General features: G+C 34.1%; 1 protein-coding gene across 1 annotated transcript in view; it reads right to left on the bottom strand.

The window, feature by feature from the left end:
• Nucleotides 1–19,449, bottom strand: part of CDH9 (cadherin 9) — a 97,689-nt gene that overhangs the window by 30,119 nt on the left and 48,121 nt on the right. The window contains exon 3 of the mRNA XM_058030747.1: nt 16,993–17,287. Within this exon, the coding sequence (XP_057886730.1) occupies nt 16,993–17,287 (295 nt within the window). The remainder of the gene's footprint in view (nt 1–16,992; nt 17,288–19,449) is intronic.

Genomic DNA, 19,449 nt, shown 5'->3' with positions numbered 1-19,449 from the left:
TTATTGAAAAGTTCTGACTTTTACAGAGGAGTTTTGTCTGTGTATGTGCAGAAAGTCTGTTTAATTTTCAGAAATAGAAAACCAGCTGGGGTAAGTGGAGAGGCAGGAAGGGCTTTATCTCCCTAAAGGAGAAGCTCTTATGCTTGCTTCCTGCTTTCAAACACAATGGAAATCTGCAGTTTGTCAAGTTTATTTACAGAGGGAAGATTTTAAAAGAAGATTACTTTTACCAGCAAAAAAGATTTGGGTAAGCTCTGGAAAACCTCTGGAGGCAAAATTGGAAATTTTGTATATCTAGAAGCCTTAAAGAAGGTGAATGGACATGTAGTTTGCTTAGAAAACATCTGTCCAAGATTATGCAGATGTAGCCTGGAGATGCCCCTGCTGAAAACATGAATGAAACTTTAAGTGAGCTACAGAAATTTTGAGGGGTTTTAAACCACTTTTGTCTTTGAGAGCAGGTTGGTCTCCCTGGAGAACAAGACAATGAACTGGACAAACAATGGCATAGGAGCTATGTGGCACTAACCCAAGTCTAAAAAGTTTAAGGAGTCATTGTGCTTGCCATCAAGTACCTCATTACCACATCAGCTGGATGACATCCCTTCTGAATACTTTCTGTGTGAAGGACAGGACTAAATAAGGTTGAGATACAACTCTTATATTTTCATTGAGAGAAAATCTACCTAAAAAGCTGAAAGAATAGTGAACCACAAAGTGAACTGTGCGCTTTTGCACATAATTACTATTTAGTGGGGCTTTCACTAGACTGGTCTTCCTTTTTTTTAGAAACAGCCAGAAGGTTGGTAGCATGAAAGATTTTGTAGAACAAAGGAAAAGAACAAATAAAAGCAGAAAAGGAGTAAGTTTCAACAGGTAAATAGATACGTGATCCAAGGCAGAACAAGAGTAAATAGGCATGACCAAGTAAAATAAAAAAAGCCAATTTAAAACAAGTAAGCAACCTGAGGAGCTAGACCCAAAGAGCGTTAAAATGGAAAAGTAGAAAGGACTTTAAAATGTAGTTCAGCCATATATATTGAGAAGAAATATTGTAAGAAGACAAAAGAGAGGAGGTAAAAGATGGCATAAAAGAGGACACTCAGTAAATAATTTATGAATTACATTTAACCAAGTTTAACAATTTTTAATAATCTATTGCATAGTTATGAGGTGAAGCTTAATTTAACTTGAAAATATGCTGTCTTCTTTTCATGTATCTTGTCTCACAAAGTTTTTGATAGAGAAATCAGTTGATATACTAACTACTGTACATGGTTACTCTGCCCTTGTTTTTGATAAACAGTGACCTCCAACCCAGGAATCACAAATTTTGAACCACTGTGGTGTAGGTAAAGAGTCACTGCAATCTCTGCTAATTTTACTAAAAGTAATTTGTGAGAGACTTAACAAAACCAAGCTATGCTGCCTTTCCTTCAGAACTACTTTTTCCTCTCCATTTCAGTCCATAGCAGTAAAAGCATATAGGCCAAACCACTCATTTCAGAAATACAAGATGCTGGTTTTGCACACCTTTACTTCCAAAACAGTACTTTATATTTTGTAAACAAAATGAGAAAACAATGCTCGTAATTTCTTGTGTGCGTTGCATTGGGATGATTTGGGGTTTTGTTTACGGCATCCTTTTCTACAACAGAAAGAAACCCCCTTTTAGATTGTGTTATGAGAGCTTGCATTAGAGCGGGAACCAAGCACTAGTGATAGTCTCACCACACAGAGAGATGTAATGTGACTAAACTGCTCTGTCTATAATCTGCCTGCATTTGCTGGTGAATAAAATACATATACCGTTGTAACATAATGTCAGAAACTGAACTAGGAAAGAACGGCCAAAGCTGAACAAAGTCTTCAGCGCTCACCCTCCTGCTGTTTGATACCTTGATACAGTAACTTTAGTTTTCCTTTGGCAGTAATTGCGACTGTGAAGTGCATAAGATGCCCTGCATGAGAATTTGAAAAGCACTATGGATGAAATAACAAGTGGGAAAGAGTAAAAAGAATGAGGAATAATATGAAGGACTGGTGAGTGAACAACTCTGTGCAAGTTTATTATTTTGTGAAGCTCCTTTTTTCTCCTTCTCACCATAAAGTCAGTTCTGAAACAGTAATACTGATGCAATCAAATGGCAGAAATGAAACAGAGAAAAGAGTAGTCAGACTCTTTCAAGTGTCAACACAGATTAGCATTTACATTTCATTTTCTAATGACTAAAGAGGTACAGCAAAAAAATTATCTGCCATCCTTAATAAATGATCTACATCTTAGAAATATTGATTTTGTTCAATACTCTGTCCATCATTACAATTAGGAAACACCTGTTTTAAGGCAGAACAATTGTCTATGTTTATAAATACACCAAATTCCAATTAAAATACCAAATCACAGAATTATCCTCAAAATTTCAATTCAAAATAATGATGAAGTTCACTGGTAATATGCTTCTGCGTCTGAAGCTGCTGTATGTACAGAGGGCTGATCCAACTAGAAGTAGTTGCTAATGAAACCGACATGTTGAAGGAGCCACAAGCAATGCTGTAATATGGCCATAGATCACCCTGATTACTCCTAATCTGCCCACAGGGAATGTGGAAATAAGCCACCTGTATGACCTGGCAGCTGCCCTCCTTGGCAGGTCAATCACAACAGCTCCACAGCTTGTTTCCTTTTTAAAGATGAGAGCAGAAATTTTCACCCCATGCCCCATCTTAATTTCTGGAATACTCCAAAAGAGAGAAACAACATTCTGCTGCTTTTATGATTAAACATAGGAAGAGTTCACCCTGTTGATCCTATTAAGAAAAGCAGTAGTTCATAAAGGCTGCAGCACACTTACATTGTGGTTAAAATTCCCTACTCCTAGCCAACAATTTCAAAGAAGGGTTTAAGTTTTATTTATAGGGTTTTAAGTAAGAATTTTAGAAATTGTTTGGAAGACCACAAATACTTTTGAGAAAAGAGAAAAGCAGAGAGCATTTTAAAGCTGTACTATATGAATTAAGGAAGTTAAGTGTAGAAAGAAATAACATGTCTATGATTAAGTCATTATTCTATAAACTAAAAAAAGAAAGAAAAAAGCAAGCTTAAAAGAAACTGTTTTTAAAGTTTCAGTTCTGATGTACATGCCTGTACTGTTTTGTATATGGCAATGCAACACTAAAAGTTATGAATTTTTTTGAGAAGGAACAAGTTAACTTTCTGTACTTATTCTTCATTTCCTGCTTTTTTTGAGCTCCTCCTTTTTTGAATTTATATCTATAAATAAGAACTAGAATCTTACTCTCATTTGCACTTTCAAAATTAGTCCCTAATACAAATTAATGGGAACCTTTACAGAGTTTGTATTTTTGCGAGATCTGCAAACAGGTGCATTTAAAAGCCACATGTGAATCTCTATTATGACCATTATAATTTTTATGATGACAGGCTGGCCTCATCTTGATGTTACTTGGTATCATTTTTGTCATCTATTGGAACTCCTTTATGGGTAGTGATAAAGTTTGTCTCTTTAAACATTAATACAGCTTTGGAAAGCAGCAATTTCCATAAAAATGCAGTCAATGAAGTATTATGGCAGCCCTAAATTTACATTTGTTTATAATAGATGATTCATGAAAATCTCTAGCTTCTGTAATGTTTAGATACTCTGGATATTGTCTGTTAAAATAACAATAAATACCTGTAATTTTGAGGAGATATTGAGTCTAAAACAAAGCAAAATAATAAATTCCAGGATTATATAAATTATTTTCTTTTTAAAGGTACATTTATTAGAGTACCATTTTCACACAAAATCAGAACACTTCTAGAGTGAGTGTGTATGCGTGTATATATAAGTAAACATAGTTTTAAGTATATATATATATATATATATATATATATATATATATATATATATATATATATGTGTGAGTGTATTGGTGTAGGTATATGTCTAGAATATCAAGTAGGGCCAATCAAGAGATTTTGCTGTTATTGTCACTAGGCACTTCATTTACCTTCAAATTGTTCAAATGCTTTAAGTATAATGTGTCAAATGATTCAAAGGCAAAAGTGCTCTGCTAAAGACTGTTGAATTTTCACTATGTCTGCAAATCAATCGGAAATTCATTGGTGATTTAGTGCAAAACTCCTCTCACATGGAGTAAATAATCATGGGGACAATCTCATTTGCACATATCTCACAGATGGAGATGTTTCTATTTGAACAAAATTAAAGGTGCTGACTGCAAGTTACTTGCTTGAGAAATAAGCCTAAAAATGCCTGAGACAACTTGAAAGTGCTTAGATGCTATGGTGATTAAGACTCAGTGAAAATAAATTTGACATCTTCATTTGAGCAGTTTGTTTATTTTCCTCAGGTAGACACACCTTCCTGATAGCCAAGGTGTCTTTTAAAGTTGTAGTCATGAAGTCAGTAAGTATCAGTCTTCTGGACCATGAAATATAATATTATTTTTTAACCTTCCTCTCTCCTAAACCACACCTATGAACTAAAAAGGTGGCTACACTTTAGATGTGTGGTAATTTCTTTTCATGACTGTCACATATTTTGACTTTATGGGGAAATAAAGCTTTCAATTTTTTTTACTGTGTACATAGCCTAATATATCACAGGTTATTTATCATTGGTCTTGGAATAGAATGAAGTAACTGCTATTGAGCTGCCTTTCTGGCAGGAAGGGTTGATGGGAATTTGGAGTTTATTGGCAGTTAAATGTAAGATATTCACACATGTACATACTTTGGGAACATTAAGTTAGATTGCATTGTTCCGGATTGGTGCAGAGGATAGTTTACTTTTAATCTCCAATTAGCTGTGAGCAATGTATTTTGAATATGAAGATATGGAAAACCTTTATGAGGAATAAAACTGATACTTGTACAGATCTTAATCATTCTTGATGTTAATTTTACAGAGTTACGCATCTATGAGGTTGTAGGAAAAAGCTGCTCTGGAAAGTGTTCTGAAGCATCTGATAAGGTAGCACAAAATTAAATAAATGTGAGCATCAGGATTTCTGGCACTGTGGAAACTTGCAGATGTACATTTTGCAAGATATTGAGAAAAATACATGAGGAATGCTGTAACCTATTTATTCTCATGCTTACTAAAATATGAGTAACAGCAGGAATAATATCAAGCACTTTTCAAATAAGCAGAAGTCAGACAAGAGAGTTCAGGATAAAACTTTTCTTACCTTCATTTTTTTGACTCTCTGAATTCTGTGTATGGTACAGAAAATTTCCAAAATGACTATAGGATTGGTAGGAAGGAAAAATGCTGTTTTATAATAGAATTCAAGCTGAAGTATTAATTGAATGAAGAAAAGCACACCTGTAACTGTCATTCCTATAATTCATCTTCTGTGTTGCTATAAACTTCAAATAAATTATCATACCTATTTTAATGATTTAATTGAAAAAAATCAAATTTAAGTAATATATTAAAACATATGTATCTAGTGTGTGTATATATACATACATATATATATATTTATATATGTATTTGCATATATAGGCACATTTTAAGTGAGACATTTCCTTATTTAATAATATTGTATCCATTATGGACAGATATTGTATCATATCTATTAAGGTGAATAGTGGACTCCTTGGGGGTAGGTAATGTTCTTTCCCTTTGTTTTCTACTCTTAGGCTGCTGGAATTCTGCAGCTAAATAATTTTTAATTGAATTAGTACAAATCGTCCAGATTTACATGAGATAAAGCTTTAACTTCCCAGTAAACCTACTAAAACTGAGAATTAAGATAGAGTGAGACAGCTCACAAAAAAAGGTATGCAGGATAAATGAAGGTTTTGGAATCTAGGCTTTTGTTTTGTGAGAGATTTATCTGTTTGATAGGACTGCAATCTCTTTGGAAGACTGAAAATTATGCAAAACATCTTTATGTGTGTTCTCTCTGTGTGAAGATTAACTAATTTATATTAATTTGAAAAAAAAAAGGGTTATACTTCGAACCCAAATATGATCTATTGTGTTTTATTTATATATTTTAGAGATTCCTAGAAGTTACACAGAAATCTGGTAGGGAAAAAAAAAAAAAAACAAAACAGAGCAATGGAAATGGTTCTCTGTTTTAGTTTCAAAATAGATGCTTGCAGGTGTTAGTGTGATTGAAAAAAAAATCCTCAACTTTACACTCAGCTGCATAATAATAGCAACTAAGGTGTATCAGGCATTCAGAAAGCTGTAATTTTTTATAAAAACCTGAAAATATTCTGCATTCAATAGATTAGATTAAGTAAGCATCTCTGATGGGGTTTAATTTAACAAACAATAATAATTAAAAAAAAATTAGACTTCTCAACGTAATTTGAAAAATCTCTTTTGTGGCTACATATGAAAGAAAATCAAACACATTTACCTTTTATGTAGTTAATTGCAATTCCTGACTTAGATCTGTGTAACCAGCCTTCCCATACAACTGCAAAAACACTTGAGAAATCCCATTCCCAAAAACCATTTAAATGAAGAAAAGAGTTTTTTTCAGACTTTTCAGACACCTAAAGCAGTTTTCTCAGACACCTAAAAGTGCACATAAAGGAGCATAATTACATGGTTTCAGAAAAGAACTCTGTGCATTAGCTTGATATAAACAGTGACACTAATGTTAGCACTTTTAACGCATAATCTGTCCAATACTAATCTGTTTAATTTAATGTCTGGCATATTTTAGTTGTAATGAAGGCTATAACACACATATGCCTCTGTTTGACATGTTCCTTCTGAAAAAGACACAGGGGTTCCTGATATTGGTGCTGTTAATTAGTGCCAGCTATTCCAGTCCTTATTACCAGCAGTTCACTTGCTGCAGGTTTCAATATGGTCCCATAAACGTGAGAAGGGTCTCACTGCAAGCCTTATTCTGTAGCACGTCTTGAAACAAGGAAAACTATTTGGTGGTTGGCAGCTTCACAGACTCATAGGGGAATAAATTAGGTTCCTGTAAACTGGCATTGTGCATAGGAATTCCATTTACTGTGGCTCTGAAAACAGGTTGTGCATGGTTGTGCATAGTAACATGCTTGTATCACAGGATGTATAGAAGGGTGTATCAAGAGGTTTACACAGTGGCTGAGGCAACATGCTGGTTCAGAATGTAAGTGATAATTTTGGTTTTCAGATGGGAAGCCATGAAAGATGAAAGGATTTAACATGCAGTCAGAGGGACAGCACTCTAATCAGGCAGAACATATCCCACTGCATTTCCCTGCAGTGCAAGCAAAAGTGCTGATATGAAGAATCCGGGAGCATTATGTTCACAGATTTTGGTGTTGTAGCTCAAATTCTAATGAAATAAAAGTAAGGAAAATGAATGCATCAAAAAGTACTTATTGTAGGTATGAGAGAAAAACTTTTAATGCTAGTTTCAAGCTCTGATTTAGAGATGCACAGGCCTCTGGTTTGGGGGAGGAAGGTGTTTAGTGTTTTTTGTCTTTTTTTCATTTTGTTTTGCTTTCAATGTAAGCAAAAATTGCAACAAATGTATTATTTCAATGGGAAATAATACATTTGTTGCAATAATGTAGCCAGGCAAATAGTTTTGCAATGAGTCATTTCAAAGAGATAGAAAGGGGAGGCACATTTAACACAACCTGGATCTGAACATTCCATTTGGCAAGATGGCTGTCATTCCAAGGCTATTCCAATGGACATTTCAATGTCCATTGCTGCAGTAGCTGAATTTATTATGGCATATCTATGGAGTAGAGCTGTTCTAGTCTTCTATGAAGTAGAAGAAAATTGAGTTTTAATGAGTTTGTAGTCAGCTTAAAACTGCATCTCTAAAATTTAGACCAATTAGTTGATGAATCCTAAAGTCCCATATAGTGCTATAAAAGTCACCCATCCTTCTTACTAATTGCTGCATTTGAACTTCTGGCACCTACTTCCTTGCTACGAAAAATATTTTAGACCTGTGACAGGTCAGCAGGTGGAGGTCTAAGGGAGCTCAGAGGTCACAGACTGACAGTGAGTTGACAGCGGCTCAGTTCGCACAGGACAGAAATAGAAAAATTGTTTATACCTTCCTGTGTTAGCAGCAAACACTAGTTACTTTCCCTTGCTGACAGCACTTTTAAGAAACCCCAATTTCTTGTAGCACCAAGAGGCAGCTGTTACTCATAGCAGGTGACTCAATGGTTCTGGTTTTCCCAATGTGCTGGCTCAGATTTGTGGTGTCTTAATAAGAAATCGAACTTGTCCCCATCTCAAAAGAAAAGAAAAAATAAGAAAGAAAGTGGGGAATCCTGTTTAGGTTAGAAGGATTTAGTAGCTGAAGAGAAAAGGACATGTCAAGCAATTATTTAGCTGAAGTTAGACATTGCTGGATGAAAGAGTATCACCTGCTTTTACCTCCTATATTTTGCGTATTCCTGATACTTCCCTAACACTAGCTCTAGCATCTAACCTCATGTTATCTGAAGCAGGGAACAGAAGTAGTAGAAAGGGAATATTGATCTTAAAAAATTCATCTTTATGATGATTTATCTCCTTAAACTTTCTTCTTCTGGGTTCAGAGGACAGTGGCAAAAACACAAGACCTGGGAGAGAACAGAGAGACCAAAAAGGAGAAAAAGAATGCCACTCATTTTTCTGTAGCTTGAGGACTTATCTGCAATGTTAAAATGTTCTGTAAACTTTAAATTTGTGAATTATTTGAAATCTTCACAATGTTACAGGTGTTTTATATCTGGGCTTCTGTAAAGCCTTTGACATGGTCCCCCACAACATTTTTTTTTCCAGATTGCAGAGAGAGGGATTTGATAGGTGAACTGTTAGGTCTGTAATGAATTGGTTGGACAGACGCATCCAGTGTGTAGTTGTCAATGCCTCAGTGCTCCAATGGACATCAGTTACAAGCAGTGTCTCACTGGAGTTTCTACTGGGACCAGTGTCATTTAGTGTCTTAATTAATGACATAGGCCAAGGACTCGAGGGTAACCTCAGCAAACTTGTAGGTGACTCCAAGTGAGTAATGTAATTGACTCATCTGAAGGACAGGATGCCATCCAGAGGGATCTGGACAAGCTTGAGAACTGTGACCACAGGAATCTCATGAAGATTAACAACACTAAGTGCAAGGGGCTGCACCTGGATCAGGGCAATGCCCCACATCAACACAGGCTGAGGCATGAACAGATTGAGCAGCCCTGCTGAGAGGGACTTGAGGGTGCTCGTGGATGAGAGACTGGACATGACCCAGCAATCTACACTCACAGACAGCCAAACATGTTCTGGTCTGCATCAAAAGCAGGGTGAGAGACCATCTGTAATGGTGCATGGGGATTTCTGGAATCCCCAGAACAGGAACAACATTGACCAGTTGGAGCAAGTCCAGAGCAGGCCATGAAAAAGATAAGAGCAATGGAGCCCATTTCCGGTGGGGAAAGGCTGGGAGAATTGGAATTGTTCAGCCTGGAGAAGAGAAGGCTTCAGGGCTACCTGATTGCAGACTTCCAGTGCCTGGAGGGACCCAGTAAGAAAGAGGGAGAGAGACTATTCACAAGTCTGTAGCGACAAGAAAAGGGGGAACTATTTTAAACTGAAAAAGGGTAGGTTTAGATCGCACATTAGGAAGAAATTCTTTAGTTTGAGGATGGTGAGGAGTTGAAACCAGATCCCCAGAGAAGTTACCTCATTCTTAGAAGTATTCAAGGCTGGATTGGATGGAGTCTGAGCAACCTGGTTTAGTGGAAGGTGTCCCTGCCCATGGCAGGAGCCTAGATACCTTTAGGGTCCCTTCAAACCCAAGCTGTTCTGTGATTCCATTATGTACACAATACATACATATCAGTTTTAGATGTGATTAAAATACTTATATTGTATTTTAGGCGTTTATTTTATCTTCAGTCTGTAAGAAAGAAAAATTACAGTTTTAAATGGATATTTAAATTTTACAGAAATTATATACATTGATTGTGGAATGAAGAACATACAGGAAAATCCTAACACCTCTGTAACATACAGCTTGAAATCAGTGGAGCTGTACAAGCTCAAAATGACCTGCTTACAGTACCAGAGCTGTAATTGGTTCCTTGCAGACATCCTTTTTGCTAGGAAGATGCTGTCCATATTACGTACGTAGATAAATGTGTAGACAATGAATAGAAGAATTTAATAATGATCTAAATAAGACTCTTTTGGTGTTCTAGTGGTTTTCTTTTGAATGTAAGAAATATGAAGATTTTGAGCATCCATTCATTTTACAATTCTGCCTCATGCCAATTGCTTATAAATACTTCTATATATTTTCCTAATAAAAATACTATTCATGTCCTTAACAGACATGCCCAAAAATGAAAGAAAAAAACCCAAATTCTCCAAAATTCTTTGAAAATATTCTGGAAGGATTTATGATTTTGATTACTTAATAAAAAGAGGATTTTGACTTTTAACTTGATGGCTTAAGAAAATGTTGCTAGACATTGAAATCTTATTTTCTATATTTTTATTTATTTCATAGTAAATAAATTTTATTGCATGAAAATAAGAAAGAAAATAGGATAAAAATTCTGAATTTAAAAAAGATTCTGACATTTGAAATTCTTTAGTTATAGTGGCTAATGCAAAAAAAAATATTGAAAGTATTCTAGTTACAGAATTTCTGCCATCATGCTTAGTTTGACTAAAAGGAATTCTAATTCTATCTTGTAAAATATGAAGTTGTGGATGAAATATTTATTTGAAATATATCTTTCTCTTAAAGCTAACTCAATAATTCATTTTAAAATAGAGTGCACATAAACAATTAGAATTCTGAAGTTTTGCAAGTGAGCAAACTAGTTTTTTAAGCTTGTGTCAAAGTCAAAACAGTCATTCATAGCTTCTTTTTATAAACATCTGAAACTAGGGAAAATATGTAAAAGAGAAAATATAAATATTTCCTGCTGAAACTTGAAAGATGAGAGCTGCTTCTCTTTAGTTGTTTTTACACATCTGTAGATTAATGGTTACTGACATAAGCAAATTCAAAAATAGAAAATGTGATGGTTACCACATTTGGTTCATTTTCTTCCTTTTCTCTTGTTTTTTTTTTTTTTTAACTTTTTTAACCATAAGTCCTACTTCTTCTTCTAAGAGCTTCCTATACAAAATAACAAACTGTTCTTGAGAAATACACTTGAGATTATGTGATGCTGAAAATATGGTGTAACTAAAAATAATATCAGAAGGGAGCACAGTCTTACTTAAATGAAGTAGTAGTCATGATGATTTTAGATTCCCAAGAGATACTATAGAAATATTGAACAATGATAATGGAACTTTTAAGATAATCATTGTATTATTGGTGTTTCAGGATATACTAATGTACTCAAAGACAACAGCAGAGTAGTAAGAAGGGCAATGTTAATGCATATTACCCAGTGGGTTTTACTGCATGTTCATCTCCCTTTTTATTCATGTGTATGTCTTTTACATATACATTTTATTTATATATTTTATTTAGAATAGCTGTTCAATACAAGAAATGTTTAGTCTTGCTACAATCCTCTACACCTCAGTTGAAAATAGCTATATTTATATTTTGTACATAACATACTTCTAACAAACCCCACTGACTAGCTAAAGAAAAAAATCTTGTATTCTGATTATTTTCAATAAAAATGATAAAATGGAAAAATTGTATGCTCTAAATTTAACCATTTAAAATGTTCTATGCTGTGTAGAAATCCTCCTGTGTAGAAATCTTAAAATATGTTAGGTGTCTTTGAACTATGGGGTCTTTCAACTATAAATTTAGATAGTAGCATTTTAAAGAAATGACTGGTAAACTAAATTAGTCATTGTCCTTTTTCCTAATAGAATCAATGCAAAGATTTAAATTTGTTGTGAAATTCTCATCAGTGGCATGCTAAAGAAGCTTAATGAGATAAAACTGGTAAGCCTTACTCATTAAAATTAGCAAAGCAGGTACAGAGGGATGTAATAATATTGACCTGGATGCCAAAAGGGATTAAATACATAGAACATCTCACTGTTAACTTCTGTTTTCAAAAAGTTCATAATAACTTTACTTATAGCCTGAGAAAAGTAGTTTACTCAGTGAGGTGTGGTGTTTCTTTTGATTGGTTTTTTATTTAGGGTTTTTTAGCAATGTTTCGCTTGGAAAAATACTTGGAATGATCTTATGCTCATGTAAGCCCTGAAAATGAAAAGAGTAGATTTTAAGTGTGATTAAAGCTGTATTTTTCATTCTACATGAAGTGAAAATAAAAACAATATTCATGATGCATAATATATATTTAATTTTTCTGAAGTATTGGGGGATTTGGATAGGTAGTTCAGACTAGGTCATGCTTGAAATCCACCAATTCTTCATTGAGACCAAGGCTATACCATAGAACTTTGGCATTTTAACAGTTTAAAATTTTCAACCTCTTTTTTAAAATTTTCTTCTTTTATTTTGTTTTGACTAACCTTTATGGGTCTTCCTAGCCTCTTTTTCTAATTTTTTGAAATTATATTTAATTTATTCAATTTACTAAATCTAACATGATTGACAGGATTCTTCCAGTCCACTCTAGTATTGTTCAAAAATATAGCTACAACATTTATTATAGTTGAGCACTTCAGTACAGCAGATGATTTTAATGAGAAATTCCATGTTATTGAGTTTTAGAATGTTTTAAACTAACTTTCTCATTCAACTTTTGAAGTCAATATCAGTTTAATATGATCATTTCCATAAAAATTTATCTAAAATGACTCTGCAGTCAGCTCACTTCAGTGGTTTTGATTACTCCCAGTACTAACTTTGCTACACAGCATTTTAGGTTTACCCATCACACTGCTGGATTGGATCCTATTTAGGCGTAGCAGGGCTAATTTATATATAACTTGATGACTGCATACACAAGTGCACAAATAAGCATTCATATTTCCCCAGGGCTTGACTAGGTTGTGCTGAAAATCCATGTTATGCTTTCACTCTTCTTACTATCAAACTAGTTAAACATGACAACAGTTTGCTCATTGGTACTGAAAATCACACATTCTGTCAGAGGTGTTGACTTACCATTTTCCCTTGTGTGCTCTAGACATAGTTATTCCAAGAAACACTCAGTAACACACTGAGAGGTTCATAGTATAATTGCAATTTGAATAACTGATATATACACACAGCTGGAAACATTGCTAGAGATGATTCCTCTTCAATTTCTCAATCTTAGTGACATTTCCCAGAGCTTTCATAAATATCTGCTGTCATGTTTGTTGGACTTGGCAAACATAATAAATATAATAGTTAAGGAAAAAAAATTGGTTTGAGACAGAAAATTGGGAAGAGATAAAAAGTTTAATGAAACTGGGATTTTCCTGCAAATTTTTGACCTGCTTTTCATGAGTGTATCTATTCCTTATAGTGTGTATAGTATAACCATATCGTGATTTTCAGTCAGAAAACTTCACTGAATAGGTATACAAGAATGCCTATATACAGTCTAAAAATGTCCCTCATAATTTCCAATGTTTATGTAGGTAATGCAGAAATAGTTTGACTTTTTCATTTCAGTTAGTCTTAATAAAAATTATCAGTCTCTTCTGCAGATTCTTTATTTTATTATATTATTCTTATTTTCATCCATTTGTTATAGAGAAAAATATAGAATTAAAAAGCATGTAATTTTTATTCTGGAATCTTCTGGCTTTTGAAATGCAATTTTGGGATTTTCTTTCTTTCTTTCTTTCTTTCTTTCTTTCTTTCTTTCTTTCTTTCTTTCTTTCTTTCTTTCTTTCTTTCTTTCTTTCTTTCTTTCTTTCTTTCTTTCTTTCTTTCTTTCTTTCTTTCTTTCTTTCTTTCTTTCTTTCTTTCTTTCTTTCTTCTCTTCATATTCACATTATATGTTCTCGCTTTTTTGAGATTTATTACTTTCAAACCAGCAATAGCCCTAATATGTATTGCTCAATCAATATTTTTTCTTTTTCTTGCTTCATGACAGGGCAGCCAGGAGGGCCAGCCACGTCAGGAGGGTGCATGAGGCACAGCATCTCCAGGGAAGGGAAGGGAAGGGAAGGGAAGGGAAGGGAAGGGAAGGGAAGGGAAGGGAAGGGAAGGGAAGGGAAGGGAAGGGAAGGGAAGGGAAGGGAAGGGAAGGGAAGGGAAGGGAAGGGAAGGGAAGGGAAGGGAAGGGAAGGGAAGGGAAGGGAAGGGAAGGGAAGGGAAGGGAAGGGAAGGGAAGGGAAGAAAAGAAAAGAAAAGAAAAGAAAAGAAAAGAAAAGAAAAGAAAAGAAAAGAAAAGAAAAGAAAAGAAAAGAAAAGAAAAGAAAAGAAAAGAAAAGAAAAGAAAAGAAAAGAAAAGAAAAGAAAAGAAAAGAAAAGAAAAGAAAAGAAAAGAAAAGAAAAGAAAAGAAAAGAAAAGAAAAAGAAGGTGTCTATTAGAGAGCATCCAAATGAGAGCAACAAAGATGGACAAGGGCCTTGAGGGGAAGCTGCATGAGGAATGGCTGAACCCACTTGTTCTGCTCAGCCTGGACAAGAGGACACTGAGGGGACCCATTGCAGTTACAACTTCCTTGTGAGAGGAAGAGGAGGGCCAGACACTGATCCCTTCTCCGTGGTTACCAGGGACAGGACCTGAGGGAATGGACTGAAATTGTGTCAGGGGAGGTTTTGGTTCAATATTAGAAAAAGGTTTTTCACCCAGAGGGTGGTTGGGCACTGGAACAGGCTCCCCAGGGAAGTCGCCACAGCACCAGCCTGATGAGGTCCAAAAGCATTTGGACAATGCTTTTAGGAGCAAGGTGTTCTTGGGGTGTCCTGCTCAGGGCCAGGAGTTGGACTTCAATGACACTTGAGATTCTCTCCCAGTTCAGGAAAGTCCGTGATACTGTGGTTCTATGACTTGTTTTACACAACACTCCAACCTCAAATTACACTTTAAATTCTACAGGAGAGAAGCAAGTAAAATGTTAGGGGCTACTACTTTAAAAACTTTAACTTTTAGGCTTTTAGTTAGGTTGATTTTTTAAAAAAAAAAAAATTGTACAAAAGGGATTCCAAGTAGAAATATATATATGTTTGTAGTCTTATTTACATCTGTATGTACATCCTGACTCTTGAATTAGCATTCCCATGACTGAAATTCAGAAATATAGAATATCTATTTCTAGAATGGACTGGTTGGGATTTGGGTTCTTATTCTATTCCGCTTTAAAAAAATACAAAACTACTTTTATTCATTCAAATTCAAAAGCTAAAACATCCCATTCCAGTGTTTTTTATATTCCTAAATGCCAATTAAATGTCAACTAAGCAGAGGAAAGAGTAACCCTGATCCGTTATTTTGTCTTCATATTAGAACCTAAAGGACATTTTTATGTTTATATTCTTTTTCTTAAGGAAATTCTTTTTCAAAGTAAAACTCACCTTTTCTTGTGTCTTTTATGGACACTCTCCAACCTTAAAGTACATTTTGGTATTTATGCTGTCATCCTCTTCCTCATATATAAACATTTCATAGACTTAGTATTTCTCAGGCACTGCCAAGGCACTGGATCGTATTCATGTCTCTTTTATTCATGCCTCTCCATTGACTTTAATAAAGTTGGACTAAGTGATAATATTAAACATGAACATCATTTTTTTCACCATCTATTCCCATAGAGTTCCCTTCTTACAAATATATTTCAAATTAAATATGACAGGTGATCTGCCAACATTTTTCTCTCAGTGATTATCAGCAAAGTAAATTTTGTATGAAAAGGATTACCCTGTTTTCCATATATCTTTAAAAGAAGCATGCTTGGGCTCCACACATTGTACATGGTAGTGTATTTGTTCCTTTCTCATGCTTATAAAATATTATTTTATTATTTTAAAATATTTTATAAGTATGTTATAAATTATTTTATCCTATAAAATAAATAAAAATAGTATTTTATACTCATGTTTGTAAAATAATTTCTAGTTCTCTTATACTTCTACTGCTCTCAGAGATATTAGCTTCTGGGAATTATTTTGTGAAGGTGCATATTAATCACAAGATTATTTTATATTACTTTCTCTTAACAATGCCATCACTCATGACTGATTTTGCAAACCATTACAGTAAATTGTGAAAAGTAAATAACTCTTGAAAAATTTTCTGTTGGTTGTTTCCCATAGCCTAGGGATTTTATGTTTACTTATCTTATGAGAGAAACTGTCTCTGCTGTAAAAAAGTGAAGCACTTAGGTAATCATGATAACTTCTGATGAATGTGTGCTGGTGAATACTATCTATCACTTTATTTATTTGAAAAAAACTCAGAGAATTATTTTCCTGTTATCCTGTATTTCTCACATCTACTGTAACTCCACATTTTTACTTTTCATTTCAGCAGTTATAAATAGTTGTAAGTTTTTACCCATAAAGAAAAATATAATAATAATATTCTAAATATATTATAATATATAATATAAAAATGTCCATCTTAAAATGAACAAGCAAACAAACAAACAAACAAACAACCTGCCAAAAAGGACTATTAATACTGATAAAAAAAGAAGGGAAAAAATCATAAAAACATATTTTTTCACCACTTTGATGTATTGATTGATTTACATACTTACACACTTAAAGTTGTTTCAGTCTAAAGGTACAAATGATTTTGAAAAATTAGACCTTAAAATACAAAGATGATACTCTTCATGCAAGTGATAACGTCAGTTGTGACAAAACTATGTAGTAACTGATGAGACAGCCATACAAGCTGCATTTCTTGATGGTCCCAGTGGGCTTGAAAGACTAAAGTGTAGTTTATAGCATGGAAAAAGGATTAAAAAGGGGATAAAGATGAAACAAATTAATAAAAGCAGAAATCAATTATTTATGGTACATTGCTGGCAACAGAAATTTTTCCATGGATATTCAGAGCAGCTAGTGGCAAATGTCTCAAATAATAAATTATTTATAAGTTCCCAATCAGATAAAATATTTTTGTATTTTACATAAAGAGTTTTTACCTACCAACTCCAGACATCTCCGGAATACTGGCGGTGTACATGTCCTTGGTGAATTTTGGTTCATTGTCATTGATATCGTGGATTTTAATGATAAATTCAGACTCTGGTTCCACTTGTCTTCCAGTTTTTCTGTCTATAGCCTTGGCACGTAGCACGTACAGGGACTTTTCTTCTCTGTCCAATTTCTTTGCAGCATGAATATCTCCTGTATTTTCATCTATAATGAACAGACTGCCAGCCCCATCTCCCGTTAATATGTATTTTAAATTTCCATCTCCTTTATCTTGGTCAGTGTGTAGCTTCAGAGAGGTAGAAAAGAAGAATTTTATAAATATATATGTATTGTTATTACAGATCAAATAATTCAGCACATATGAATAAGTCTGTACAATCTTGACTATAATTGGGGTCAGTAGTGGTTATCTTCTGTCAGTCTGTTGGAAAAATTGAAAATTTTAGGCTCAGTCATACACAAAAAAATAGCTGCAAACAAACCCATAAGGACAGAGGAAGGTGTAGAGGATGTTGAAATGCTATTTTAAATAACAAATTTATAACAAAAAATTCTATTTCTTTTAACAGTCTGACCAGAAACTACCAGAATTCTACTTTTAGAAAATGACAGGAACTGTAAACCTCTCAAATTTCTATCTGTAAAATAACTCTTGCCTTGTATTTACTGGTTGTTGGTAAGGCAATTGGTTACCTTGAAACCAAATAGAAAAAAAGAGTTTTAAGTATCAGAGATTCTGAACTTCTCCAAATCACCTATAAATGTTCTGATTTAAGTAACTTATGTTTCTAATTGTATTATTTTCTTATTTTATTTTTTTTAAGGAACATTTTGCCTCTGCTGATTACTTCCTTCTTTCTAGTTCTCTCCACACAGAAGAAATAATTTTCAAGAGCACTGGGAGGTAAATGTTCAAAGCATAGAGAGGGCTTTAACAATCTTTTCCTACTCAACCTCTGTAAGAGTTCAAAATTCTGTCCCTATGAACTTACAGGCACTGATTGATTTGCCATACAGCACCATTATGAAAAAGTGTGTACAATAAAAATCAAAACAAGACATTGAATCTGACCCAGGCACTAGAAATTCTCACATAATGCTCTTCTTCAGGAGTCTATTCCTCTTATTTCATTTACATGGCCCTGTAGTTCATTTTTATGAGCTTCTGCAGTAAATTTTCCTTATATAAATCCTTACAGTCACATCTGGCCACAAATTGGTGACTTGAGTGCTTCTCAAGCATGGACAGAGAGAATCTTATCTTGGCATGTTTTCTACTTCTCTGAATAGAAAAATGTAGTGTATCAACAACCTGAGAAAATCTTGTTCAGTATCAATAATGGTGTCACTCTAGAGAGTCACTAGAACAATAAGGGTATTTTTGCCACCTCTTGCCTTGTTTCTGTATTCCTGTCCGTGTTTACCTCCATGTTTCATAGCTGAGTCATTGAACATTTTTATTATTCTACTTGTATGAAGAATAATTGCAGTAGATTTTGTCCAAATTATTCACTTTAATTTTTCCTTTTCTTTTAACAATGTATCATAACACTAGTCACCAAATATTATCTGATTACTGTTTTGGTCTTCCAGAGATAAGACTGGATGAGATAACCATCCAAGGTAGGTCGTCTCATAGTAAGTTTTAGTGCCTACTGCGTTCAGTGTCTATCTGTAATAATTACCCATGAAAATTATTAAGGATTGCATGGTCATCTGCTAAAAAAAGGCTCCATACATGAAAAGGTGCAGATGAATAGCAGGCTCTAAACATAAATATTACAAACTTGCCAACCTCATTTTGACTGCTTGTATGAGCAACTCTTCTGGTCATCAGCCAGGGTCTACAACCTTTTGAAAGGGACAATAATAAGCAAATGGTGGGAGCAGTGTTTTTCTCTAACAAGAGGTTCCAATACAAAAAATATATCTGTCCATTGTCATTCCTTTACCCATCTTCCTAACAATATACACACCCTCCAGAGATTAGGTTCATTTATTTTATCCAGCTGTTCAAACTATCTACAAAGAGGTCAGGTAACTCAAACTTTGATAGGCATTTTAAGCTTCCTACTTGTCTCAAGTTTCTACCAAATGATAAACAGAGTTTTCAAGCATGATGAAACTTTGACTAAAATGTGATTTCCTAGCAATGAAGAGTTCTACTACCTGTTGACAATTTACTATTAGGAAGTACTAAAAGGATGTTTGCAAGCTATCGCTTGTCCTAAATGTGACAATTTCCAATTCCTATCAATGTTTTGTTTTGCTCTTCACATTAGAGGGATCTCCATTTATCTGTGAAGCAATTTTGCAACATCATAACTTGTGAGAAAGAAAAGAGACCATTTTCTTATATAATAATAAATAAAGTAAAATATTATCTAGCATCTTATAAAAATAAAATACTAGTTGTGTAAAACAGAGCAATCAAACCATCTTCTTACT

Source organism: Melospiza georgiana, chromosome 1, assembly GCF_028018845.1.
Source record: "Melospiza georgiana isolate bMelGeo1 chromosome 1, bMelGeo1.pri, whole genome shotgun sequence".
NCBI classification, from domain to species: Eukaryota; Metazoa; Chordata; class Aves; order Passeriformes; family Passerellidae; genus Melospiza; species Melospiza georgiana.
The sequence above is the reverse complement of the archived record's forward strand: the minus strand, read 5'-3'. Positions and strand labels throughout refer to the sequence as shown.